We start from the raw sequence: 26,982 nt of genomic DNA, 5'->3' as shown, positions 1-26,982 counted from the left end.
CCGGTCGGTGTGAGGGGGCGGGTCCTGCGTCTGGTCTTCCGACCCGGCCCCGGGCGCCGCACAGTCCAGCTCCGGCGCCGCCTGCCACCGGCGCGTCTTCGCCCCGCTCCCTCGCTCCGTCGGCCGCCTCCTCCGCCCCGGCCTCCCGGCCGCAGCCATGCGCCTGCTCCGCCCGCGGCGAGTCCATTGTCCTCTGGACTAGTCGGGCCGCCACGCCATGGAGTCGCCCGCCCCGAGCCCGCCTGCCGGCGTGCCCCCCGCCAAAGGTAGGCGCCACCGGCCCGCGGCTTCCTTCCGCCCAGTGCGGCCCGGGCGCGAGTCCCGAGCGTCCGCGATCCCACCAGCCCGCCCGGCCCGACTCCGGCCTCGGGCCTCTCTGAAACCGATTCAGGCCTCGGTTCTGCACCCAGGCCCAAGCTCCGGCAGGATCGCCTCTTAATCCCCTTCTCCCCCCCCCCCCCCCCCCCCGATCGGGAACGTCACTCCGACCTTCTTTAGGCGGAACTGCCCAGCCTGGGTGCCCCAGCTCCTGCGCCAGCCCGGTCCACGCCTGGGTCCAGGGCTGTGTCCAGGCTGATCCGACTGATGTCCCTCGGGCCCCAGCGGGGTTCCCTGCTGGGGGTCTCGCTGTACTGTTGCACCCCTCCCCAACCCCCCCCCCCCCCCCCCCCAGTGCTGCCCTGGCCATACTCCAGCCAGAACCCCCAGTCCTCTGCCCCACTCTGGCCATCTTGCGTCCTGGGAAACTCCTGGCTCCCCATCCTCCCTGACCACAACCACCTCCTCCTCGTGGCTGCATGCTTCTCTCTGCATGGGGAGCTCCCCTTCACCCCCAGGTCCCAGGATCTCCAGAGCTGGCTGCTGCCAGGCTAGCCCCTGCCGTCTGGGGATGCTGGGCAGCTGCCAGCCCAGAGTGCTGGCTGCAGTGGGCTTGCTCTTGTCTTCTCCAAGGAGCCGGCTTCCTGGAAAGTTTTGGGAGGTGGTGACTGCCGCTGCAGGATTTGTCATGTGTGTGTGGGGTGGGGGTGGGGGGGGCGGGTGGTGAGCTGGAGGGTGGAAGGGGGATTTTTTTGCAGGAAGAGGAAAGTCTGTTTTTGGCATGTGGGTGTCTCAGCAGGCTGGGTTGTGTGGGAGATTTCCAAACTGGAAGTAGCTGTAACGAGTGGGCTGCCTCCCTCCAGCAGCAGGGGTGTCACTAGGCTCAGTTTCCTTATCTGTAAAAAGGCGTAATCACACCTCCGTTCTCTGGACTCTGGAGTATCCTGTTACCTAGTGACGACTAACACGTTTTAAGCACGAGTGGGTGATGAGACCACAGCGTGGTGTCTGGCCACAGTAGGTGCTTAGGAAGGGATGGTTGCTGTGCTGTCCTATTACCATTGTGACCTTTTTTTTTCTAGAAAGGGCTCAGCCTGGGGGCGAGGCCTTGCCTCTGCTTGGGTTGAGCTGCAGAGTTGCAGGTGGGGAAGACAGGGAGCCACTGGCACTGGAGGGGTTGCTCTCACCTCTTTGCCCCTGGTGAAAGAGGGTCCAGGCAGCGGGAGGGTATGCAGAGTCCGGGGAGGGGCTGTGGTGGCTGGGAGCCAGGGCCCAGCCGAAGGTGGGCAGGGCAGTTGCCTCTTACGTAAACGGGAGTCGGATCCCTGACCATTGCCCAACCTCCGTGAGTAACTCCGGCGGCACTCGAGGGGGTGGTGGCTGGGGCGGGACTTGGCTGCAGACCGTGTGGAATTGGGATCCAGGAAGTCAGAAGCCCCCGGAGAGCTGGGACAGGAGACAGTTCTCTCCAGCGCGGGCCAGGTCTGGCGTGGTCGGAACGGGGACTCAGACAGTGCCCGTCTCACTGACAGTGTTTGGGGGCGCAGGAAGAGGTTGGGAGCCGTGTTTGTCGGAGGCCCTTGCAGACCTGCGCGGCGGGAACGCGTCATCAGATAGCAGTGGGCGCTGCAGGCTGTGAAGGGCAAACCCGTGAGGAGGCCGTGCTGGGTCCCTGTGCTGTGCGACTCAGCCCTGCCATTGCCCTCCGGAGCCTGTGGAGAGGGTTCAGTTTGTGAGTTCAGGTAACAGAGGATGTTGGGTGGGGGAGAGGGAAGGCCTTCCCCAGGCCAGGGCCCTGCCAGCCCTTTGGGGTCTGTGAAAGGATGTGGAGGGGAAGCTACGTGCCCCTCAAGCATGCCCACGGCTCCCACCCCGAGCTCCCGTCAGGTGCCAGGGACAGGCGAGGAGACAGGCTCAGGCCTGGCCCGCGGTCAGGTGTGACACGTGGAGCTGGGGCTCTCCTTCTCCAGAGCCCCCAGGGCCCTCTCCTCCTGTGCTGGGTGCTTGAGCTGAGCTGGGTGGACTCCCCTCACCCCGTCATACCTGGGCCCCGCGGTGTCTCCTGCAGGCCGTGCCCACCTGGCGGCGGCTGAGCCTGAGGTGATGCCTCTTCTGTGCACAGCCCTTTCCGGTCGGCACGTTTCCTACTCACTGCGTCCCACCCATTGGACAGATGGCAACACCAAGGTCAGCGGGGGTGTGGCTCGGCCGAGTCCACAGAGCTGCGTCCTCCCTCCCCTGGGCACAGGGCCCCAGTGTGGTGCTCTGGCTCCTCAAAGGGGTGTGAGCGACAGGGCGTGGCTGGCACTGGGCCTTGCGGGAGCTCTGCCTCTGAGCCAGCTGCCTGCCTCTCGGGGCGCCCTGCCTCCCCCGCCCGCGGCCTGCCCGGGCTTCCTCACCCACAGGCCGCCTTTGGCTGGAGTCAGAAGCCAGAGGCAGCTGGCGCTGGGCCAGGGGCCGGAGCACGTTCGGTCTGCGTGGTCCTGCTTTGCTGCCTCAGTGACACGTGTCCTTGGTGCGCCACACAGTCCTGTCCTGCCCCTCCCCCTCCGCGCCGAGAGGGCCCCCGCCAGGCACCCCGTGGTTGACCCCCGTGCCCGCCTGCTGCCCGGCGCACTGCGGGTGCGGAGCGCGTCTGTGTCCTGCTGAGTGCGGGCCTCCGCCCCGCAGCGCCCCTTTCCGGCGATGGGGAGGCGGGGCGGCACCTTGGGGACTTGCTCCGCCCGGTGTGACGCACAGGAAGCGCTCCGCGGCCGGCCCGGCCCGAAGGGAGCACAGTTCTCGCTGCCTGTGGGGACAGAGCCAGGGCCACCAAGGCTTCCGGTGGGTGAGTCAGCGGGTGCTGGGCACTGACTCACCTGCCGGGCATGCCGTCCTGCTGGTTGCTGCCGTCTGGTGGGTAAAAGGAGACTGTGAGCCCAGCCTTGCAGGTCAGCCCCTGGTCTGAGCTGGGCAGGGGGGTGGCTCCCTTCTCGGACCTCAGGCTCCTGGCCCTGTGCCAGCCCCGCCCGGGAATCTCCTGTTAGGCAAGCGCCCTGCTTCCTCTTGCTCAGGGAGCAGGGCAGGCGGCGGCGGCTCTTCGCTGCCATCGGCCCGGGCGCTCTCAGGCCAGACGCACTGCTGTGGGCCTGGGAGCTGAGGAGCCCGGCGTGCGGGTCGGCCTGAGCCGGGAGACAGGGGTGGAGAGGTGAAGACTGCGCAGCCGGAGCTCGGCTCAGCCCCCCGCACTGCGGGGCGTGGGACGGAGTGTCCGGTGCACTCACTGCACTCTGCAGTGGCTTCAGTCCCCTGGCGTGGCCCACCCCTGTGAGGAGAGGCCTCAGTTTCCGCCCCTGCAGAATGGGAATGGGGACCCCGCCTGCCTGTCCTGCTGGCAGCCACACAGATGGCTGCAGACATTCACTTTCCTCTCGCTGAGTGTCAAGCACGGGGCACAGCCAGACTGTCCCCTCCCCGCAAAGAGCCTGGACATCGGGCAGAGCCGAGCTTAGGGGGTAAGAATGAGCCTGTGCTTCCATTTCTGATGGTTCCATTGCTTCCTGCCTTCCTCACGGGGCCTCTCTGCCCCTCAGTCTCCTCTCTGTAAAGTGGGGTAAGCGCCTCCCTCGCAGGGTGGCGATAAAGACCCACATCGCCCGTCACCGGAAGGGCGTCTGTTGTGGTTTCGTTATTGCAGGTGCTCGGTGGTGGGCGCATACACAGGCCCGGCTTCTGATGATGGGCTTGGGAGCCTGGACCTGGGGGTGGTCAGGGGGCAGGGTCCTGCAGTGCCAGCCAGCGCGTACCAGGCTCTTGCGCTCCGGTCCCCACGCTGGTGCTGGGCTCCCGTTGCCGCCTGGGTCTTCTTGGGCAGGGCCCCGGGAGCAGAGAGCACTGGGTGCATAGGTCTGCCTCTCCCGGAGCAGGAAGGGGAGGTGGAGGGGGCTCAGGAGGACAGGAGCCTCCGTGGCCGGCCTCGCAGTTGGTAGAACATCACTGGTGCCAGGCACAGTGCCCGCTGAGGGAATACTGAGTGAGCGAGGAGCCTCGACTCTTCCAGAGCTCTCTCTGCCCGGGAACAGAAGGCGGTCCTGGGAATAGTAGTTCCGAGAGCCAGACCAAGGCCAGGGTGCCGGCGGCCTGAGGGGCGCAGGGCCAGGCTGGCCGCAGAGGAAGAGCGCTGGGGCCGCAGGAGGACCCCACCGGGCGCCGCGCAGGCTGGAGCTCCCCTGGAAGTCCCGCCTTGTTGACCACGGTGGGGGGGCAGCACCGAGCCGTGGGATCTGAGTTGGGCTGAAGGCGCCTCGAGCCTTAGGGCCTTATCGCAAAAACCGTACCAACAAACCCAGAACAAGAACCCGGCACCACCCTGGTCCTTTCTCTCCGGAAGATCATGACCCCATTCCTACCTTCCGTCTCCTCTTCCTGGATTTGGCACCCGGTGGCACATGGACACATGTGCAGTTGTCATGAGCGAGGCCCAAAGGACAAGCATCAAGGATCATCTAATCAGCACACAGGTGGGGAAGGCCGTGCGGAGCCGCAGGTGTCCACCTGTGATGTCCGCGGCGTCTTGTCTGCGAGGAGCCTGACGTCTGGCTGGCGGAGGCGAGTGTCCGATGCCCGTCGTGGGGAGGTGCCGGAGCCAGCAGGCGGCAGGCCTGGGTTCAGTCTTTCTGTCCTGTGAGCTCGCTCAGACCAGGCAGTTACTTCGTGGCATTTCTGGAAGTGCCTCTGTCACACCTGGGCAGTGTGCAGGTCTCCTCGCCGGAGTGTCGGCCATCGTCCTTCCCTGCTTTCAGTCCCACCCGAGTGCGTGGAGGGCGCGAACGTCGGAGAAGGGGAGCCGGGCAGCGGGCAGCACCGAGCGGCGCCCGGGTTTCCCCGGTCCTGGCACTCGTTGCTGTTTTATCACTGGACCTTGAGAAGCGTATTTCACAGACACCAAAGTCAGTTATGAGCATGGACTCAGAGAGACGTGTCTTTTACTTAAACCAACAGACTGACGCCAGCTTTATTTCCTAAGGATTAATCTCGGCTCGCATGAACCTGACAAGCATTTGAGTTCGTGAATCTTTCCTGAGAGTTGTAGAGTGCCCAGGCTTAAAGGCTTAAAGCACCGCCTTTACCCTCACTCCCCAGTGCCATCCAGAGGCAGGAAGTGCTCTCGTGCTCACCGCGCACGTGTGCAGGCACACGGACTCGGCAGAGAAACTTACAATTTATATCTGACAAGTTCAGTTCCAAATTTAAAGTAAGAACAGCCATTGTTAATACCTCTAAGAATTAGGTCGATACCTAAAAGACATAGGTTGATTCATTTATTTAAATACTTTAGCTACCCCCCTCTCTTTGGTAAATCCTTTTATATAGTTTCAGTTTAGGTTAAAAGAGGTCTGTTTAAGTCAGACAGTCTTTATAGTTTCTTTTCATTCATTCTGTCTGATGTATGGCTGACTTTTTCTAGTTGTGCGTGCAACATAGAAGCATCAAGGACCGTCAGCTCAGCCACCTCCGTGCTAAGGGAGGCTCGCCGGCGGGGCCTTGCCCACGGGGACACATGGCTTCTGTGTTAAGTTTGAGACCTGGAGAGTCTAAACACACTTCTCGGGAAAACCAGCCCTGACCTGCACATCTCCAGACGAGCCCACAGAGATTCGCCGTCACCTGAGGACGCCGGGCAGGGCCAGGAGCGTGCCTGCCGCCGTGGGGCCTCGCTGCTTTCCAAGGCCCGGCTCCTCCGCGTGACCCCATCCCAGGGCTCCCTGACCTCCCCCCGGCTCCGCCCAGCTGCTCGGGGGCCGCTCGGACACCTCCTGGCCCAGTGCCACACCCCAGGTTCAGGGTTCCAACACTGTCACCACCACAGTGGCTGTGCAGGTCGGAGAAGCCAGGGTCCTCTCTCTCGGAGCTAAAGGGAGCTCAGTCTCTCGTTGAACCGGCAAAGATGTCGCTCACTCTGGGTAAGCATTCTAGTTAAAAAGCCTCCATTTAAAGCAGCCGCCCATTTCCCCTTCCCCTGGGTTATCTCAGCCCTCATCTCTCTCGAGGATTTTCTAAGAACAGCTCAGATAAAGCCATGCCCTGCTGCTTCCAGCAAGGAGGCCGGGCTTCTGACAGAGGCTCGCCACGTGCACCTGGTGTGGAGCCGGGAGCCGGGAGCGGGGAGCGGCGGTGCCCAGGGCGCTTGCCTGTACCCACCAGGGCCTGGGCTGCAGGGTGGGCCCGGGCGGCCGCTTCCAGCCCCGGCCCCTCTGCCAAGTGAATGTCAGTGTGAGGAGCGGCCGCACCGCCAGAGAAATTTCACGAGAGACTATTTGAGCCAAACTGGCCACGGGTGCGGGGGCCAGATGGCAGATGCTCGCTGCCGTTACTGCAGACGGCGCGCTCGCCTGCGCGGGCAGGTTTCGGCCACGCTCTGCAGGATCCCGGGCTCGCGCCCACCCGCCCGGCGCCCTGGTAGGTGGTGGTGGGCTCCGGTCTGCCTCTTCCTCAGGAGCCCGGTGGCCTCACTGTCCTCCCTGCCTCCGGGGAGGACAGCAGGACCGACACCGCTCCGAGGGCACGAATTGAGTGTTTGCAGCTGATCTTGCTGCTTTAAGTGAATCTGAAACTCCCGGCTCCCGGGGGCCCGCCCGTGCGTCCCGTGAGGCACCGGCTCAGGCGCAGGGGCCGCCTTAGCCAGGGGTGGAGTGCGAGCCGGGGCCTGGCGCAGGGCGGGTGTGGGCGCTCTTGGGAAGCAGCGGGGGAGCGGGGAGATGGCGGTACAGGAAGCAGTGCTGTGTGGGTGTCGGTGGCCGTGCTGCCGCGTCCTGGACAGGACTCCGCCATGACGGTCCCGGGTGTGGGTCGGAGGCTGTTTCCTGCCTCTCCGTCTTCTGCTTGTCGTGACCTGACCTGGTCACCATGCCCTCCGGCCACTGCCTCAGCTTGCGTCCGTCCGAGGTCGCCAGGGGCAGGCCCTGTGGTGATGTGGTTGGACCCTTGATAGGTGAGTCTGGGGGGACTCCTGGGGGGGGCTGGTTCTCGATCCAGCCGTGTCCCGGCTCCCCTGGGACCCCCGAGCAGCCTCGCTGTTCTCATGTGACCGATGGCAATGAAACGCCCATCTGCGGCTGCTGTGGAAGGTGAGAGGGCGGAGACCTGCCAGGCCAGGGGCGCCGTCTGCCCTCAGCTGCAGGTCGTGCTTTACCACCAGGACACCTTCCCGGCTGTTTCTCCGTCGCCCTGTGGGGAAGGTTTTGTGCTGATCCTGACGGTAATAAAACCAAGAACGACTGTGCCAGCTAAGAGAGGCACTTGGACCCTTTGCCCAGCATGCCCAGGTGGCTGGCAGCTAGGATGACCTCACACCGGCCCCGCGGGGACCTGTGGGCACTGGGAGGCCGCTTTCCTGAGGCTCTCGGAAGGTTGGGTGTCACTCAGGGAACATCCCTCTCCAGCCACAGCCTCTTGAAGCCTGGAATTGGGGCTCAAGTGTGGAGGCCCACCTTGTCCGCGGGGGGCCCACACTGTGGTCTGAGGGTTCACCTTCATAACCAGAGGCCTTTGGGCCAAGGCCAGGTGGGTGCCAGGCAGTTCACCTGCAGGGTCTCACCCAGCCTCGTGGTCACCCAGCAGCGTGGGTGTGCTTCCCCCGGGCATCACTGAGTTCGTTATTTTTTAGTTTTGGTTAACCCTCACCTGAGGATATTTTTTTAATTGATTTTTAGAGAGAGTAGAGGGGAGGGAGGGGGAGGACAGAGAAAGAGAAACATTGCTGTGGCAGACACATAGATTGGTTGCCTCCCACACACGCCCTGACCAGGGCTGGGGATCGAACCTGTAATCCAGGTACATGCCCCTGGCCAGCAATCGAACCTGAGACCCTTTGGTGTGCTAGCCACTGAGCTACACTGGCCAGAGCAATATCACTGAGTTTTACGAGTACACAGGCCTAAAGTGGGGAGTGACTTACTTGAAGTGACATCAGTCTGACTTCGGAGCTTGGCTTTGTCTTCGCTGCCCTGACTTAGGCTCGTTCTCTCCTGGGGGTCAAGGCCATTGCACTCACTGTGATGTCCAGGGCGGGGGCTGAGGCTCAGGGAGGGGTCTGGCTTGCCCAAGGTCATGCCACAGCTCAGACTCCCTGACGCCAAAGCCCACCCTGCCTCACTCACTTTCTGTCCGCCTCGGCCGGAGTGGCCACAGCTGCCGTTCAGGGAGCCGGGGTCTGACGGCCCCAGGAGCCGGGACCTGTGTTCCAGGCCTTGGGGGTGACCCTGGCCTCTCCCGTGTCTGCCCTGGACATCGTCTGCGGCACCGTCCAGCTCTGAGCAGGCCCTGCTGCTGGAGCCCGAGAGGGACACCAGGAGGTCCGACTGCCAGCGGCAGGCACGAGTCCCAGGCCTGCAGCAGCCCAAGACGTGGGGTAGACAGGGTTTCTTGTTTTCTTGTTATTTTATCTAAATTACGTTTTAGTAGCTGGGACTGCATGTGGTTAGGAATCTCAAGGGCACAAAAAGACAGCTTTTTGCTGTTCCTGGACCCCTCTATGCGGAGACCAGCGCCTTCTCCCTTTCACCCACCCGCTCTCCTCCTCCTGCTCCCACTCCCCACCACGCAGGGAGGGTGCTGCCTGCTGTTCTGCTGAGGGGCCCACAGACCCTGCCGGTCTCTGGATGTTGTAAACCGGGGCCTCCGTACCCTCATCTGTGGAATGGAGAGCTCAGGTGCCCTGCCTCTGGGGCTGCTGCAGGGATTGGGTGGGATGTGATTCCATGCTCAGCACAGGCCCGGCGCACAGTAGGTGCTCACCAAATGCTGGTGGCTCTTGATTCTTTCTATCTGTGAGAGTTGTGACCTAGGGATGGGTTCCTTGGAGTGGGGTTTCTGGGTCCGTGGAACTTTGGATGGTGCTGAGCTCCCTCGAGTGGTGACCTGTGAGCCCTCAGACCCACCGGCACCCTGGGGCGGCCTCAGGCTCCCCGCTGGGCTCCACAGGCGGGCGCAGCCTCTTCCTCTTGCCCCCCTCCTCCCTGCCCAGCCCCTGTGCACTTGCCCCCTGTGCTCAGACCCCTGTTGCTCTAGAGCAGCGGTTCTCAACCTTTTTAGTGCCGCGACCCACAGGCTGAGACCCGCTAGCAGGGTCGCCTAAGACCACCGGAAAACACAGATATTTACATTACGATTCATAACAGTAGCAACATTACAGTTATGAAGTAGCAACGAAAATAATGTTATGGTTGGGGGTCACCACAGCATGAGGAGCTGTATTAAAGGGCCGCGGCATCAGGAAGGTTGGAGCTTCCCACAGCTGTCTTCTCCCCAAGTCAGCCGCGGCTCAAATCTCACCTCCAAGAGTCCCCCGAGATCCCTGGGCCCACTTCTTCCTCTTCAGAGCACACAGCGTGTTTGGAATTCTGTGGGAACGTTACATAAACTGACTTCACTTGTCAGTCCCTTCTTCTGTGGTCAGCTGTTTGTTTTCTTTTAATCCTCATCCGAGGATCTCTTTTCCATTGATCTCTGGAGAGAGTGGGAGGGAGAGAGAGAGAGAAACATCAGTGTGAGAGAGACACATTGGTTGGCTGCCTCCTGCATGTGCCCTGACTGGGCCGGGGATCGAACCTGCAACCTGTGCCCTTGACTGGGAATCGAACCCACAACCCTTCTGGGCTCAGACAGATGCGCTAAGCACTGAGCACATGGCCAGGGTGTGGTCGGTTGTTTTGGGGGCTGGATTTATTTTCGGTGGTGGGGCCTGGGTGTGCGTTGTGGGTTGTGAAACAGCATCTTTGGCCTCTACCCACCGGATGCTAATAGCACCCCCACGCTGTGACTCTCAGAACGTCCTCAGACACTGATGCGTGCCCGTGATTGAAGCACAGCCTGGGCATCGAGGCCCCTGTCTGCTCATCGTAGAGCAAACGGCTGCCGGGAGGCGGGCAGAGAGAGAATCCTCATCAGGCGCTTTGCAGATGAGAAAGTGGAGGGATGAGGGGGGACCAGGGGCCTGGGAGGCCAGGACCTGGGGTTGAGCATTCTCCACAGTCTCGCCCGCTGCTCCCCTGTTGCTGGGGTACAGCTGGTGACTGGCAGGTGCCAGGCCTGGCATGTGTAGATGAGTGATGAGAGAGCCTTCCATCCTCCCAGGCCTCAGGGTAAGGGCCTGCAGCACTGGGGACACCCTGGCCGCTGCCTGAGTGACAGGCCTGTCCTTGCCGCCTGCCAGAGCCTGACTGGGGTGACCCCGAGGCTCCCAGGGCTTCGGTGAGGGAGGGATGCCATGGAGGGCTCCAGCCTCCGTGTCCCCCTCCCCACGCCCCGGGGGCTCTGAGCACCTCAGCCGGGAGCTGGTGTGATGCCGGCAGTGAGTGGGGGTGAACGTCAGATGCTGGGCGTGGGCCCTGGCTTGTGAGCACGAGCCATCCGGTGAGCCATCCAGGGAGCCCCCGAACGCCGGCCCGGGGCCGCACGTCCCCGGTGCAGCCGAGTGCGTTGGCCTCGTCGATCTCGCCGGGTCCCCGACCGGAGAGAGGACCAGCTGCACGAGACGGGCTGGGAAGGAGCGTGGGGAGCTCTGGACATCGGGTCTCCCCCTCCCTGGCGGCATGGGGTTCCTTACCTGATGGGAGCATTGCCTTCGTCATTGGGAACTGGGATGGGACGGAATGGGAGGTGGTGGGCGCCCTTTGTGAGCGGAGCCCTGGCAGGGCTCATGGTGAGGGTTGCCCACCCTCTGCTCCCAGGATGCACCCTGGAGAGAGGCGCAGATCTGCTTACGTAGAACCCCCAGGCCTGGGGACGGGGCTGGCGGGCAGGACGGCCCCGCTCAGGCTCTCGGTTGATGTTTGGTCATTGAAGCCAGCAGACCCGCCTTCCCGTCCGCTCCGACGGCCCTCCCTCTGAGACGTGGTCCATCCACCTCCGCTCTGGACCGTCCGTCAGACGCAGGAAACACTGGCGGTGGGGCTGCCGCGGCGAGTGTTACGAGCGTGACCTTCTGGGGCTGGGGCCTGGCGTTACCTTGGGTACTGTGGGTTTCCAGATGGTTCCATCTGATCTGCCACGCGGCCGGCGCTGCTGAGGCGTGGCACTGATAGCCGCATTGGACACACTCAGCCCTGGGAGGCTGGTCTGTCACCCGATGAAGCCACTTGCGGGGCGCGGCTGCAGGGCTCAGATAGCGGCTGCAGGAGACAGGTGGGAAGTGACGGGGGAGAGGCCAGCTGGACGCCAGGGAGCCATCAGTCAGGGCCTAGCGGGAGCCACGAGAAGAGCCTCTCTGAGCAGGTGCAGGTGAGGATCGAGGAGAACATTCTAGGCGGAGGGAACAGAACGTGCAAAGGCCCTGAGCTGGGAGAGAAGGTGGGAGGAGATGACGGCAGGGTGGGCAGACCGGCGGAGCTGTGTCTGAGTCCAGGGCGCCTCTCTCTACGGCTGGGGCCGAGTTCTGGTCCCCTGCCTGTGGGCCTGCTGGGAGGCGGTGCAGGCCGAGGACATGGATGCCTGGCGCTGTGCCCCCGAGGCTGGCTGTTTGTGGTGGCCTGTGACACTGTTTGTGGTGGCGACGGTTGCCATAGCCTCGCCCTGGGCGGCCCGGGCGGCCCGGCCATCTGGGCCCGGTGCTGACGTCCATGGCGAAGAGTGGCAGCAGCGGGTGCCCAGGGCCTGGTCCTGGGCCGTCCCCCCAGCTGGCCGAGCCCCAGGGAGACGTCCCTCCAGATGCAGCCTGGTGACCCCGATGGCAGGAGGGCCTCCCCTCTGCCCAGTCCGTGTGCTCACAGCACCGCTGTCCCCCTCCTCCCCCGTGCCCTCCCCTCCCCCGTGCCCTCCCCTCTGCCCAGTCCCTGTGCTCACAGCACCTCTGTCCCCCGCCCCCCCCGTGCCCTCCCCTCCACCCAGTCCGTGTGCTCACAGCACCTCTGTCCCCCTCCTCCCCCGTGCCCTCCCCTCCGCCCAGTCCCTGTGCTCACAGCACCTCTGTCCCCCACCCCCCCCGTGCCCTCCCCTCCACCCAGTCCCTGTGCTCACAGCACCTCTGTCCCCCTCCTCCCCCGTGCCCTCCCCTCCGCCCAGTCCCTGTGCTCACAGCACCTCTGTCCCCCCCCCCCGTGCCCTCCCCTCCGCCCAGTCCCTGTGCTCACAGCACCGCTGTCCCCCCCCCCCGTGCCCTCCCCTCCGCCCAGTCCGTGTGCTCACAGCACCGCTGTCCCCCCCCCCCGTGCCCTCCCCTCCACCCAGTCCGTGTGCTCACAGCACCGCTGTCCCCCCCCCCCCCGTGCCCTCCCCTCCGCCCAGTCCGTGTGCTCACAGCACCTCTGTCCCCCCCCCGTGCCCTCCCCTCCACCCAGTCCGTGTGCTCACAGCACCTCTGTCCCCCCCCCCGTGCCCTCCCCTCCGCCCAGTCCCTGTGCTCACAGCACCGCTGTCCCCCCCCCCCCCCGTGCCCTCCCCTCCGCCCAGTCCCTGTGCTCACAGCACCGCTGTCCCCCCCCCCCCCGTGCCCTCCCCTCCGCCCAGTCCCTGTGCTCACAGCACCGCTGTCCCCCCCCCCCCCCCGTGCCCTCCCCTCCGCCCAGTCTGTGTGCTCACAGCACCTCTGTCCCCCCCCCCCCGTGCCCTCCCCTCCGCCCAGTCCCTGTGCTCACAGCACCGCTGTCCCCCCCCCCCCCCCGTGCCCTCCCCTCCGCCCAGTCCCTGTGCTCACAGCACCGCTGTCCCCCCCCCCCCCCCCGTGCCCTCCCCTCCGCCCAGTCCCTGTGCTCACAGCACCGCTGTCCCCCCCCCCCCCCCCGCCCTCCCCTCCGCCCAGTCCCTGTGCTCACAGCACCGCTGTCCCCCCAGGGCCGGAGGGGAGCAGACGTGAGGCCCCTTCGCCGGTGCCCTGTGCCTCCACGCGCCCCTCACGCCCCTGGCCTGGCCGGGGTGGAAGCTCCCTGGAAACATAGGGAAACCGAGGCTTGGTGAGGGGCGCGCATCTTAGGACATTGTCGTCCTGGGGCGGCGGTGGCGTGCAGGCTGGAGCGGAGGAAGGTGCGAGTGGGGCGAGAGCAGGCCCGTGCGGGAGGCGGTGGGCAGGCCCAGCAGGCCCGCGCTGGTTAACTTGAAACATAAAATGTCTTACTTGCTAATTACAAAAGCCTCACGTCCAGAACACAAGGCTTCACTGATCCTCATTACTGAGTACGAACCCCGGTGACCGCGTCTGTCTGACAGGACCCGTGTGTGTGCCACACCCAGTGCCCAGGCCACATTGGAGACCCACCGTGCTGGGCGCTGGGCATGTCTCTGGGGTCCTCTCTGCAAATTCAGACCTGGAGGTGCAGAGAGGGGGACCCGCGCGGCCTCAGCCTCGGGCTGCCACACCCCAAAGGCCACGCTGGCGATGCTGGCCTGGCGGATCCTCCGTATGTGTCAGCTGAGCCCCCTCCCTCCCCCTTCAGCCCGGGCCCTTTCCCTCCCCCCAAGGCCAGTGGCGACTTTGTCAGATCTGAGTGCCTGGGGGCCGAGCTGAACTGCCCGTCCTGCAGCCCAGCTCTTGGCTCCCTGTAGCTGTGCGGGACGTGCGGGCCGGGCAGTGGGGAGGAGCTGGGCTCCGGGTCGGCAGGAGGTGCCCGTTGAGTCCTGTTGGGGAGCGGGCGGCCGGGCAGCGGGAAGCCCCTCGAGGAGGCCGGGAGCCGCGGGCTGGGCTGTGTGTCTGAGTCAGCACATCCAGGAGCGCCTCCTAGACAGACCCCAGCTCACTGTACAGTGACTTCGCCTTGGAGCCTCAGTTTCCCCAAATAAAGTGGGGCTAAGACTTCCTCCCTCGGGGCGGTGGGGCCATACACGTGACTGGAGACCCACTCAGCCCGCCCCCCATCCACATGGCCGCTCTGTAAAACGGGGTGAAGGCAGCTCAGGTGTGAGGTCGTGCCCAGGTGCCTGTGCACCCAGGGCCGGGGGGCAGCTGGCAGCGCCGTGAGCACAGCCGCCGCCGCCAGTGCTGTTTGTGGAAACGTGTGCCCGAGGCCGCTGGGCCAGCTGGCGGGGCCGTGGCTCAGAGGCCTGCGGGAGCCAAGGTGGGATCTGAACTTGGGGCAGAGAGAGCCCATGCTCTGGGCCTGGCATCGGGGGTCCCTGAGGTGGCTTCTGTGGAGACTGCTGTGTCTGCCCACGGACAGCAGTACAGACCCGGCCCATCCCCACAGGGCCGCTCTGTGTCCTGGACTCAAGCTCTGAGGACAGCTGGGCTGCCTCGTCTTCCAGCAGCAGTAACAGCCCCATCCCATCCCTGGCCGGGGGGCCGGGGGGCCGGGGGGCCAGGGGGCCGGGGGGCCGGGGGCCGGGGGCCTGGCTGCGGGGCCTGAGCACGGAGCCCGTGCTGGGGTCTTGGGAGGTGCTGAGGCCACCTGTGAGGCGTGGCGGAGGTGGACCTGGCTCAGGGGCTTGGGTGGAGGTTGCCTGGTGCTCCACACACCTGCGGCAGGTGGCGCAGGGCCAGGCGGTTCCAAGGTCCCCGGGCCAGTGTCAGAGGTGGCTGTGCAGGGCTGTGCGGGGCTGTGCAGGGCTGTGCAGGGCTGTGCGGGAGCAGGCACGTAGTGCCACCGATTCTGCGGTGGGGGTTTCGGGAAGTCATGGTCCAGTCCCAGCTTGGCCACCCAGGCGCTCAGTGACCTGGGCAAGCCCCTTCCCTTCTCTGGGAAACGTAGCCCCGATCTGGGTGCCTGGGAGCAAGGGCTGGCCCCAGGCCGCCTCGCTCCTCACCTACGGGCTCCCTGAGGTCTCCGCCTTGTTTCCTGCGCCTTCTTAAAAGGGGGCCTAAGGAAGTGCCCTCTGCCGTGCCAGCCCCCCACCCCGGCAGTGCTCCATGGAGGAGTCTCTCCGAGCATCACATGACCGCCTGCCCAGGACCTGGCCACACTCAGCTGTTCTGAGAGGCATGGACGTCAGCCCTGTGGGCGGGCGCAGGAGGCCAAGCCCTGGCCTGTTCTCGGGGTGAGAGTGAGAAAGGCGTTGCCTCAGGGCTCAGGCCTGTCTGGCACCCCGATAAGGAGACTGGGCTTCCGGGGCGTCCCTTCGAGGGGCAGCAGAGGCAAACCTGAGGGGCAGGAGGAAAGGGCACTGGTGCAGCCAGGGACTCCCCAGCGTGCATCTGCTCCACGTCCCCCACCTCTGACATGACAGATGCGGAAACTGAGGCTCAGGGAGGGGCGGGCAGCGCAGCTGGGAGCTGACAGCTCTGCCCGATGGATGCCGTCTGGTCAGCAGCCGGGGAGGGCCAGTTCCCACGGCTCGGTCGCCTCGGACACTGTCTCAGCTGCCTCGCTTCTCCCTTTCAGGAAAGGCCAAGAGGAAGAAGGACTTGCGGATAGCCTGTGTGTCCAAGCCACCCGCGCCCAGCCCCACGTGAGTCTGCCTCCGTCTCCCCGGGCTCAGCCTGGGGTCCTCCTGGAGGGGCCCCAGTGGACGGGGCAAGTAGGGGTCGTGGGCCCGGCGGAGCCCCGCGGAGCCCTCTGCCTGGTCGGGGCCTGGGGCTCGTGGCATCTGGGTCCCGGCTGTGCTCATCTCCCGCCTCAGAGGAGGGGGCACCTGGCACCTGAGAGGAGGGGCCTTGAGGAGTGCTGCCTCCTGGGGATGGACGCGCCTCTGGCCCCGGGTTGGCGCCTTCTCTGCTGGGAAGGGTGTGGTTCTCAGAGTCTCATGGGGTCTGTGTTCTTCCTAAAGGCCCCCTAGGAACCTGGACTCCCGGACCTTCATCACCATTGGAGACAGGGTAGGTGCTGGCTGAAGCCTGAGCTCAGTCTTTTCCTCAAAGGGGCCCGAGCTGACCCCGTAGGGCCAGGAGCGGTGTGTGGGCTCCAGCAGAGCCCAGCTCCCAGCCCTCACTCTGATGGTCCCTTTGGAAGGGCACAGTCCTGCCTCCTGGGGTCCTGCTGAGCTTCCTTCCCTCCGAGTCTGTCCCCACATCACCTGGGGACTGTGTGGGGCATGCAGACCCCTGCCCGACTCTTGGGTGCAGCCTGGAACCTGAGTCCCACAGGCACCGACGGCCGGGCAGGGACTGCAGGTCCTGGCTCAGGGACCCCGCTGGACCCATGAGACACAGGGGGCTCCAGGCAGCGACCTCACTATGAGGCCTCTCCCTGCGGACAGCTCCTTTCAGGCTTGTCTCTCCTGCCTGACCCGTCACTGTCTGATGTCCAGTTCATCTACTTGCTTCTTTCTTTTGGGTCTGCCTCCCGCAAGAAGGCGAGCTCGAGAGAATAGATGGCCCACGGCCACGCCGCTTACTGTGAGGGCAAGGCTTTTTTTCTCTCTGTGTCTCCAGTGCCTAAAAGGGACTTGCACGTAGTAGGCACTCAGCAAATTGAATAATTTAGTCTACCCTTCTGAGTGGGATGGGGAGCGAGAGGGAAGGGGCCTCCCTCGAGTCCCCTGTGCCCGTGGGGGCACTTCACAGACTGTCCCGGGGCATTGGTGCTGCGCCTGCCCTGTGGATGGGGGTGTGGTGCTCAGAGGGAAGGCCTTGTCCCGGCCGCACTGCAGGAGGGGCTGGTGCAGACTTGGATCCAGGTCTGACCTGCCGCTGTCTTCCCTTCCCGCTGCCCAGCCGTCTCCACTGAAGCAGGCAGGGCCAGCTCCTGGCTTTTGACCGCCAACCTTCTCTCTTCTGTTCCCCAAGAACTTTGAGGTGGAGGCCGATGACCTGGTGACCATCTCGGAGCTCGGGCGTGGAGCCTACGGCGTGGTGGAGAAGGTGCGGCACGCCCAGAGTGGCACCATCATGGCTGTGAAGGTCAGCGGGGTCCCGCCTGCCGGGGAGCACGGCCACAGGACACCTGGGGGCTGAGGATGGTGGGGGCCGGCCTCCTGCCGCATGGCCCCTGACCTACGGCCCTCTCGCTGGCAGCGGATCCGGGCCACCGTGAACTCCCAGGAGCAGAAGCGCCTGCTCATGGACTTGGATGTGAACATGCGCACAGTCGACTGCTTCTACACCGTCACCTTCTACGGGGCCCTCTTCCGAGAGGTGGGCCTTGCAGGAGTGAGGGCGGGGTGCCAGGCTAGGGGCTAGCAGCTCCGACACCCTGCCTTCCCTCCATGGCACGCTTACCCCAGCCCCCCAGCCTGAATGAAGCCCACTTTGGGTCATTCTGGGCCCCAGCAGACACTTGCTGAGGGCCCCTGTTGCAGGGTGCTGGGCACAGGAGTGCACGGGTCCTGCCTCCCTGTGGGACAGCAGAGCAGGGCTCTGGAGAGTGCAGGCCTCGGAGCCAGACGCCTGTCTTCTTTGCTTCCTTCCTCAGTTTCCCTGTCTATGAAATGAGACCAGTAACTATACTCACCTCTCGAGGTTGTCATGATGCAATGGTGTGGCCTGGGGCCTGGCGTTCAGTGCGTGTGCCACCAGGTGGTGTGACCACCTGCCTGAGCAGCATCCTGGCCGTAGGGTGGGCTCCGGGCGGGGCGGCTGTGAGGGTGTGTGGGGGTGGGTGTGGGCAGAGACTGGGTGAAGCAGGGTGTGGCCTTGGAGCTGGGAGCATGGGCTCCTGCTGGGGCGTCGCCCATGGGGTGTGGACGGAGCCAGGAGCCCAGGTTGGGTGCTCTTGTTCACCGTGGCGGTTGCCGCCTGGTTCAGGGGAGGTCGGGCTCCTGGCCCAGCCTCACTCTCTGAGCACCGAGTGGGTCCCTGAGCTTGTTGAGTGTCCAGACCCATTGTGTGCCAGGCCAGGCTCCATCCCCGTGCCACTCAGAGCCTCCCCGGGTGCTGGGTCAGAGCTGGCAGGGGCCCAGGGGCCTGTGGGAACCCCGAGGAGTGCTGCACCCCGTCTTCCCAAGAAGGCTGTCCTGAAAGGTGCAGAGGCGGGGGAGGCAGGCATCGCGGGGGAGGAGGGACCTGTCTGTCAGGGTTCAAGCTGGGGTGCCCCGTGTGGTAGGGCCACCAGGGCTGAAGCCGGAGGCTTTGTGGGCCTGGGTCATGGCCAGATTCCAGAAGTGGCTGTTGGAGGGACCCAGTGTTTTAGTCACTTCTTCCTGGAAATCACCGTGTTCTTTAGAGATCAGATAGGGGAGCCCAGAGGTGACGGGGGAGGCTCTTGTGCAGCCAGAAGGCGGAGGAGGGTGCGGGTCAGGAAGCTTTGGGAGGCAGACTGGGAGGAGCTGGGGGAGAGGCAGGTGTATCAGCCAGAGGCCTGGCTCAGGGCAGCCCTGGGCCTGAGGTGACCTCTAGACGCCCCCCTCCTGCCCCAGGGAGACGTGTGGATCTGCATGGAGCTCATGGACACGTCCCTGGACAAGTTCTACCGGAAGGTGCTTGAAAAAGGCATGGAGATTCCCGAGGACATTCTGGGGGAGATTGCTGTGTCTGTAAGTGGCTTCAGGGCTGGGGCAGGGGGCTGGGAGTTCCAGGTCCATAGCCAGAGCCCTGGCCTGGCCCGGCAGGCACAAAGCCCAGTCTCCTGGTGGTTCTTGGGCTGAGCTGCGCCCCAGTGTGGCCCTGAACCTGGGCGACTGCCCGCAGGGCCCCAGCACCTCCACTCTGGGCCAGAGCCTTTGCTGAGGAGACCCTGGGCCTTGGGCTCCCAGAGACACACAGATCTGGCAGCTCCAGGGCCTCTAGGCCCTTGTGTGCAATGCCCAGGCTCCCGGACCATTTTGAAAGGACTTAGTATGCACAGCTTCCTCAGCTGACAGGGCCCGAGGCAGCTCAGGGAGGGGCGCTAAGCTGGGGAAAGGGGGAGAAAGGGTTGCATCCAAAAGTTTGCCCTCCCCCCATTTATTATTTATTATTTGTATTGAGTCTATTAGGGTGACAGTTAGTGAAGTTCTACAGCTTTCAGGTGCATAGTTCTGCAGCCCATCGTCTGTGTATTGTGTTGTGCTCACCACCCCGAGTCAAGTCTCCTTCATCACCATGTATTCCTCCTCCACCCTCCTCCACCTCCCCACCCCCGCCCTCTGGCAGCCACCACGTGTTGGCTCTGTCTCTGAGTCTTTTCTTTCTTGCTTCATCCCTCACCCTCTTACCCAGCCCCCACCTTTTGAGGGTGAGCATTGCTCGAGGAGGTAGCAGCACTGGGCTCGAGCGTCCTGGCAGCAGAGCAGACAAGGAAATGGGTCTGGCTGTGCTGTTTCCTTCTGGCTGCATCTGGGACTATTGAGAACATACCCAGCCGGGTGCTGAGGGGACCGGGTCTTGGGGGGGAGAGGGGGCCGGGCCGCGGGGAGGAGCGGGAGGCTGCCCAGGCTGGGTTTCACCCAAGAGCCTGGCAGGGGTGGCCATGCCCTGTAGGGGTCACAGGCCCAGGACTGTGCAGTGGTTTCCAGCACATCATTTCCTGGGAATGTGTGGGCCGAGGCTCTGCCCACCTGCCTGGGTGGGAGAAAGGCAGGAGGCAGGCGCCTGTCCCAAAGACGCCAGGTGTCTAGGGCAAAGGTCGGGATGTGGGCAGGAGCCTGGGTTGGTGGGGGCTGGGTGTGTGAGTAAGGGCGACAGGTGGGCACGGGCGGGCGGGGTTACTGCGCTGTCCTGGCTGGTGCACCGCAAGCCGCATCCGCTCTGTTCTCTGTCCTGCGCACAGGTGGTGAGGGCCCTGGAGCACCTGCACAGCAAGCTGTCCGTCATTCACAGAGGTCAGTGCCCACCGGGCCACCAGGGAGGGCCCCAGGCCACCCCCCGTGCGTGGTCTCAGCCTGTCCTGCGAGGGCGGCCTCTCCCTCCCCCAGAGGAGCCTGCTGAGCTCAGGGAGGGAGAGGCGGGATGTGCTGCTGCATCAGTGGTGAGGCTCTTCCCAGCGAGGCCGCTGCACGTGTCCAGCCATTTTCCTCGGACCCCCCCAGAGCCAGTACCGGCCCTTTGGGTGACCGCCTCCCCCTGCCCCCAGGTTTGCTGGGGCTTCGAGCAAGGACTAGGCGGGCTGTTGCCAGCTGCCGGCGGGACTGGCTTCGTCTGCCCCCGCCCCAATCCTGGAAAGTTCCCTTGGCCCTTTCTGGCTGGTGCTTGCCCCCCATGTCCCCCAATGCTCCTCGTCTGACCGCCCCCCCCCCGCCCCGCCCCGCCACACACACACATAGATTGGTTTGTCTTGTTCTTGAACTTCATATCAGTTGCCTCCACACCCGTGCCTCTGTCTAGCCTCTTTCCCTTGGCCTCATGTTCCTGAGCTCCCCAGGCTGTGTGTGCTGTGTTCCTCCTGCTGTGACTCTGGTGGCTTCTTCCAGGCTGGCTGGTTTTTACAGAGTTCACTAGACTGAGCCCCTTGGCCGCTCTGGCCTTCCCCACCCGGCTCACCCCTGCTGGCAGGTCAGCACGGAGCCTGCCAGTCCTTTCTCTGTGCGTTTCTCTTCCACCCAGTCCCGTAGGCAGCACATGGGGGAGGGGGTTGCTGAAGACTCCCCGCTGTGAGGCCTGCTCCGGACTGGGGTGGGCTCCGTGTCCGCCTCAGACTCGCCCGTGGTGTGAGCTGCCCTGAGCTTCCTGGGAACCTGCTGGCTCTGGGCAGGGACACTCGGGTGGTTTGTGGCTCTCCCCCTCAGCGGTGACTGCCACCTCCAGCCTGTGAAGACCCCAGAGCTGGAGGCTGTGCTGGAAGGGTGTGGCTGCATAGCCAGGAGGATCCTCGTCCACAGGCTGAGGACGGCACTGGACGCCATTGGGGACGGCGGCGAAGCCCTGGCTTTCTTTCACGCGGGGCCAGTGGCTGGAGCGCGTCCTCCACGGTCGTCCCGGCTGATGCCCGGGGCGTGGCAGAGCCTCCCCGAGCCTCGGTCCCTCAGCGCGCCCTGGTCCTGCCGTGTCTGCCCAAGCGGCTGGGGAGGGGGGGGCGCCTGCAGCCCTCCGGCCGGGGCCCTGGCTGAACGGCCCTTCGGTTCCTGCAGATGTAAAGCCTTCGAACGTCCTCATCAACAAGGAGGGCCACGTGAAGATGTGTGACTTCGGGATCAGCGGCTACTTGGTGGATTCTGTGGCCAAGACCATGGACGCCGGCTGCAAGCCCTACATGGCCGTGAGCAGCCCTCCCCCGCCCCGGGCCACCCCGCCGCCCAGGGCCTCCCCCCGGTTCGCAGTCCTGCTCTGAAGCACCCGTTGGGAGGACAGGTTTTATGGACCCCACACGGAGGTAGCTCGGGGGGTCTCTGCAGGCCCCCCCTCCAGGGTCCTGAAGGTGCTCTTCTCAGCCCCCGTCGGGGGCACCTCTGAGGCAAGGGTTAGGCTTCCACCACGAGACCCTGACCTTCCCTGGCCTCAGTTTCCTCATCTGTCCCCGGGAGACGGGGGAGACTGACTCCTCAGTTTGGGGCCGGGGGCTCAGGCTCCCCTGTGCGGCCCCTCCCCGTGGAGGGTGTTTATGCCTCCCTGGTCTTTCTCAGCCCGAGAGGATCAACCCGGAGCTGAACCAGAAGGGCTACAACGTGAAGTCCGACGTCTGGAGCCTCGGCATCACCATGGTACCCGGCTGGGCCTGCGGGCTGGCGGGGGGCACGTTCGGTTGGGGAGCATTTGGGGGGCTGTCAGATAGTTCAGGCCCCGGGAGAAAGTGTTGGCTTCACTCTGAAACGTGCCCCAAGTGACAGTATAATGAAGGGAGTGGCCGCGGTGGTATTGACCCTCCCTGGCGGTGAGGGGCCTGCGCAGAAGCTCTGGACAGCGGTGCCCAGTTGACTCCAGACTTGTGTCGCTTGTGAGAAATCACAGCCAATTCCAAACTAAGTGAGCGCCTGCCACTCAAATAATCTTAAAAGCAAAATTGTCAAGTGCCCTAAAATGTCTTCACAGCGAGAAGCGTGTTGCCCTTGGGGTCCTGGTGCGCGTCCATGGGGTGCAGGGTGGGGCAGGCGGGCTCTCCATCCTGAGCTGGTGGGGCCGGGCTTGGGGGCGGTGCCCAGCCCTTGGCTGAGCTGGAGGCTGCCCCGGAGGTCCAGGTGAGGGGCTGGCCCCTGAGACTCTCGTTTTTAAGAACCATCCAGTCGAGCCCTGGCCCCTACTTGGGTGGGCCACGGGTTAGTTAATTATTCTTGGGAAGCCCGCTGTGGCCACGAGCTGAGGACACGGAGGAAGTCTAGCATGCCGCTGGGGTGACGTGTGCGGAGACCCGCGTGCTCGGGGCCTCGCCTGCAGGAGTCAGCCCTGGTGACTTGCTGGCCCGAGTGCTGGGAGGAGCACCCTCTCTGCCTCAGTCCCTCAGTTCCTGGTGTTGGGGGCAGAGTGCAGTCCATAGTCAGATAGAGGTGCCCGGGCGTGGAGGAGAGGTCAGCGGGTTGGGGCGTGGCTGGGCGGCAGGAGCAGAGCAGCAAAGTCTCTGCTGGGAGCCGGGCCCGGTGTGCCCGGTGGGAGCCGGGCCCGGTGTGCCCGGTGGGAGCCGGGGCCCGGTGTGCCCGGTGGGAGCCGGGCCCGGTGTGCCCGGTGGGAGCCGGGGCCCGGTGTGCCCCGTGGGAGCCCGGGCCCGGTGTGCCCGGTGGGAGCCGGGGCCCGGTGTGCCCGGTGGGAGCCGGGGCCCGGTGTGCCCGGTGGGAGCCGGGGCCCGGTGTGCCCGGTGGGAGCCGGGGCCCGGTGTGCCCGGTGGGAGCCGGGCCTGGTGTGCCCGGTGGGAGCCCGGGCCCGGTGTGCCCGGTGGGAGCCGGGGCCCGGTGTGCCCGGTGGGAGCCGGGCCCGGTGTGCCTGGGTGAGCCGGGGCCAGGGGTGGGGGAGGCTAGAGAGGTCAGGGTCATTGGAGGTGTCTTAGATTTCAGTGATGCTGCAGTTGCCATAATCCTCCTCCTCATTGTAATTTTACAACCTGTGTCTGTTCACAGTGACTGAGAATCAAAGTCATTTTGTCAGACAAAGTGGAGGAACTGGTGACACCTTCAATTTTCCTTAATGCAAAACGCACACACACACACACACACACACGCACACGCACACGCACACGCCCATTGCGCGGTGCACAGCCTCCTCTCTGGGGTACGTGTGTCTCGGCTGGAAAGGGGCTGTCAGCCTCATGGGAAGGCTCTTAGCAGAGCAGTCGGCGAGCTGTTCGGTGCCGGCTGCCGGCGTGAGCGTGTGTTTGAGGTGCGGTCTCTGCTGTGCATCACGCCCGCCGCTGGGACGTCTGTGCTGTTTCAGGCGGGGCCTGTGTTGACCTGATTTGGTGTTTTCACTTCGGCGGGGAAAACTGAACGCAGAGTTGGTCATAAGCCGGCCAGTGTGTCCTACAGTGACTTCCTGCTAAGGCAGGCGAGGCATGGGCGAGGGGCTGGCCTGGGCGCAGAGCGGGCCCCGATGCCACGTGCAGGGAGCCTAGGTCCACGCCCAGCGGGATGGACAGACCTGCGGCGGCCACACATCCGGGGCTCAGGGAGAACCCGTGGTGGGGGGAGGAGGTTTCTGGAGGAGGAGGCTGGGAATGGGCCTTGCAGGGTGGGGGCGGTGGGGGTCCGTGGGGGACGATGGAGGAGGCGGGGCTCAGACTCCACATCTGATAGCCTGGAGCGGTGCTGCTGGGAAGCGGCGACTGATGTGGGCCTGGGTCCGCCCTCCCCTCCACCCTTGGGGAGAAGGGTAAGTGTCTTTCCTTCCACCTGCCGCCTCTGGAGCAGCCGCTGCTCAGATCGACGGCAGAGGTGGAGGGGTTAGGGGACATTAGGGAGCAGTGAGGAGATGCTTGGGGGCCAGTGGCCTGTGAACAGCGAGCTGCTGCCTCGGACAGGTGACTCGGCTGCAGCTCCGTGGGTTTTTCTAGATTAGCCGGAACCTGGGTGTATGTGGAATCGTCTGAATTCAGGTTGTTTGAACATCTGAGGGTGGTCAGAGTCACACCCAGGGCAGGCCCTGCTCCAGGAGCCGTCCTTGCTGCTGGGTGGTCGGAGCCGCAGCTGCTGGGTCTACCTGGCTTTCACCTTTGACCCGGTGTCACGTGTCAGCCCTGACCGGCCTCGCGGCCCCGGCCACCTGCCCTGCTGCCGATGCAGAGTGTGACGGCACCCCGTCCTCCCTGCAGATTGAGATGGCCATCCTGCGGTTCCCCTACGAGTCCTGGGGGACCCCCTTCCAGCAGCTGAAGCAGGTGGTGGAAGAGCCGTCCCCTCAGCTCCCGGCTGACCGCTTCTCTCCGGAGTTTGTGGACTTCACTGCCCAGTGGTGAGTGCAGCGCCCTGGCTGGACAGCGGCTGCCCTGCCCGGCACCTTCTCCCCTAGCACAGAGCCCCGCAACCTCACGTCCAGCCCCGAGGCAGCGCGGAGCCCCAGGGCAGTCTGACATTGGTCCTCGGGGTTTCCATACCGTCTCCCTGACACGGACAGATCCGGGGAGGCGGAGAGAACGCAGAGCGCTTTAGGGGGCTGGCACAGCAGGAAGAAAGGCGCTTTATTGGTGTTTGGGACTCTCCCGAGCTGGGGTGCCCACAGGAGCCGTATGAAGCAGTGCGTGAGGAACGGGCAGGGGAGAGGCGAAGGCAGCGCTGTGGCCGTGGTCGCCCACGTGGAGATAAAACGTGGGAAAGCTGCGTGGAGGTTCGAGTGAATTCTGACGTGCTCTTGTCTTATGAAAGAGTTTTGAAAAAGGAAATTACAAGCTGTTCAGAAGTGAGAGAGAAAATGGCATGTCAGTATGTGTGCGATGAGCAGAGACACAGTCAGAAAATAAACAGACTGAAGACAGAGGGGCCCCGTCACGTCCCCTCGGCGCCTTCCACTCGGCTCCCTCCCCTGGGACCTGTGATGGGAATGCCCTTCCCGACCAAGGGTCTGAGCGCTGAGGGCAGCATGTGGTACCATTTCAATGTGAGGTTCCCTGGGAATCTCCTGGGTTGCTATAGAGATGAGAAAGCTAACCCCAGAGGCAGAGCCCCTTGGGCCCCTCCCTCCTCAGGAGCTCCCAGAACAGCCCGCTCCTTCCTCCCCAAGCCCGGAGCATGTGTCTGGCCTGAGGGGCTGGACCCCTCCTCCAGGCCGGCCTGACCCCGGCCTGCCCTCTCTCTCCTAGCCTGAGGAAGAACCCCGCGGAGCGCATGAGCTACCTGGAGCTGATGGTGAGTGGGGGGCAGCGCTGGGCGGCTCTCGGGGGAGGGCTGCGTCCCCATGCACAGGCAGGCCGCTCCTCGGGCTGGCCCTGCAGTCAGTCATTCAGGCATCAGCCCCACGAGGAGCCCTGCAGAGGGCACACAGGCAGGGCCACAGCGGGCGGGGTGGGGAGGCAGGTGGGCTGTTTTATCTGAAGGCATCAGGGAAGGCTTCTTGGAGGAGGTGGCATTTGGAGTGGGCCTGGAAGGATGAATAAGGACTTACCTACGATGGAGCGGGCATTCCACGTTGAAGGTGCTGTGGCCAGTGGATGCCTCGTGGAGGGCCCAGGAGGCAGCCGACTGCTGTCCTAACGGAGGCCTTCTGGGCGGAGTCCTAGGAGGCTGTGGGGTCTGCCCGGTGGGCACACTGGCCCAGACCGGGGGGGGGGGGGCGCGGGGGGCGGCGGGAGCCCCCCTCACGCTCTGTCCGGCCCCCCAGGCGCACCCTTTCTTCACCTTACACAAAGCCAAGGAGACGGACATCGCTGCCTTTGTGACGGAGATCCTGGGAGAGGACTCGTAGGGGACCCACGGCCCAGAGCCCTCGCGGGGCGATGCTTGCCCACACCCCTAAGCTACTGCCACTGGCCGTGGGCATCCTGGTCCCAAGTGCCCAGGAACCAGACTGTTGGGGCTCCTCGCGGCTCCCATGGGCCTACCAGTTCTCTGTCTTGCTGCTTCAAGGACCCCAAGTCTTCAGCCCCCGAGACCCTGGACTTGGGGGGTCCTGGATGCCCCCAGATGCTGCCGCCCCTCACAGAGAAGGCAGCCGGCACCTGTGCACTGCCTGGCCCTGCCCGGATGCCATCAAGTTGTATATTTTTTTACTTCTTGACTGAATGGACTTTGCACACTTTGACTCAGGACTTCGTGCTGGTGGTGTGGGCGGTGCGGATGGGGTGAGCCCCTGAGGGAGACCCAGCTGCCGGAGCCCTCGCCGGGCGGGCACGCAGGCCTCCACGGGACCCGGTGGCCCAGCCCCTCCTATCACATCTACTAGGGGCGTCGGCTCACTTTTTTTTTTTTTTTTTTTTAATGTATCCTCTTTTTCCTTCTGCTTTGTGGGTTTGGCTGGGTTTTTGTTGCTGTTGTTGTTGCTGATGTTGCATGGTGTGGAGCCGCCCGGGCCAGCAGCCGAGACTCACTCTGCTCAGGTGCGTCTAGGTGGTTGGCCTCCAGTCCCTGCTCAGACACTCCTCAGGCTGGCCTGGCAGGCTGTAGATTTGCTTAGTGTGTGTGTGTGTGTGTGTGTGTGTGTGTGTGTGTGTCTACACACACATATACATATATGCTTTTTTTTTTTTTTTTAAGAAAGGACTACCTGTCCTGGGTCCTGTCCCTGATGGGTTGGGGCAGTTACCTGTTTGCTGTTTTAATTAAAAAAAAAAAAAAGTGGGTCTGAAGGCGGAGTGAGACTGTCACCGTGGCGAGCCCACGCTTCGGGAGTGCCTGTGGCCCCGGGAAGGACCCCTGCCCCTGGGATGGGGCCGGGCAGTGTGGTCTGGGGGGAGGGGCTGCACCGGGGCCCCCGGGGCTGTGCTGAGGGGCCAGTCCTGTGCTGGGTGCTGGGCGGAGCAGCAGGCACAGGCCTGACCTCTGGTGGGCCTGACCCCTGGCCGTGGGAGAGCGCTCTGCCCGATGCCCAGGTGACGGACCGAGCGGGGCCCTCCCCTGGCG

General features: G+C 64.5%; 1 protein-coding gene across 3 annotated transcripts; it reads left to right on the top strand.

Annotated features, from left to right (window-relative positions):
• MAP2K3 (mitogen-activated protein kinase kinase 3) lies at nt 1-26,709 on the top strand. 3 transcript variants are annotated; one of them, XM_008160944.3, is made up of 12 exons: nt 1-266; nt 15,603-15,669; nt 15,988-16,036; nt 16,946-17,059; nt 17,174-17,293; nt 18,514-18,630; nt 19,845-19,896; nt 21,142-21,269; nt 21,634-21,711; nt 24,243-24,382; nt 25,227-25,272; nt 25,745-26,709. In XM_008160944.3, exons 1-12 carry the CDS (start codon nt 218-220, stop codon nt 25,826-25,828), a joined length of 1,044 nt encoding a protein of 347 aa, XP_008159166.1. In that variant the 5' UTR covers nt 1-217; the 3' UTR covers nt 25,829-26,709. The 3 variants fall into 3 exon arrangements, with proteins under 3 accessions (XP_008159166.1, XP_054565261.1, XP_054565260.1); XM_054709286.1 differs by lacking the exon at nt 1-266 and adding an exon at nt 3,171-3,213; XM_054709285.1 differs by lacking the exon at nt 1-266 and adding an exon at nt 3,640-3,812.
• Nucleotides 26,710-26,982: the final 273 nt, after the last annotated feature.

This window comes from Eptesicus fuscus, chromosome 20 (assembly GCF_027574615.1).
Source record: "Eptesicus fuscus isolate TK198812 chromosome 20, DD_ASM_mEF_20220401, whole genome shotgun sequence".
Taxonomy (NCBI): Eukaryota; Metazoa; Chordata; class Mammalia; order Chiroptera; family Vespertilionidae; genus Eptesicus; species Eptesicus fuscus.
Note: the sequence above shows the minus strand (reverse complement) of the source record. Positions and strands in the feature narration are given on the sequence as shown.

Coding starts and splice junctions, on each gene's coding strand:
- MAP2K3 (XM_054709285.1), top strand. CDS start 3,704: ATGGCTGCAGACATTCACTTTCCTCTCGCTGAGTGTCAAGCACGGGGC. Junction 16,037..16,945: donor TCATCACCATTGGAGACAGG/GTAGGTGCTGGC, acceptor CTGTTCCCCAAG/AACTTTGAGGTGGAGGCCGA. Junction 17,294..18,513: donor ACGGGGCCCTCTTCCGAGAG/GTGGGCCTTGCA, acceptor CTCCTGCCCCAG/GGAGACGTGTGGATCTGCAT.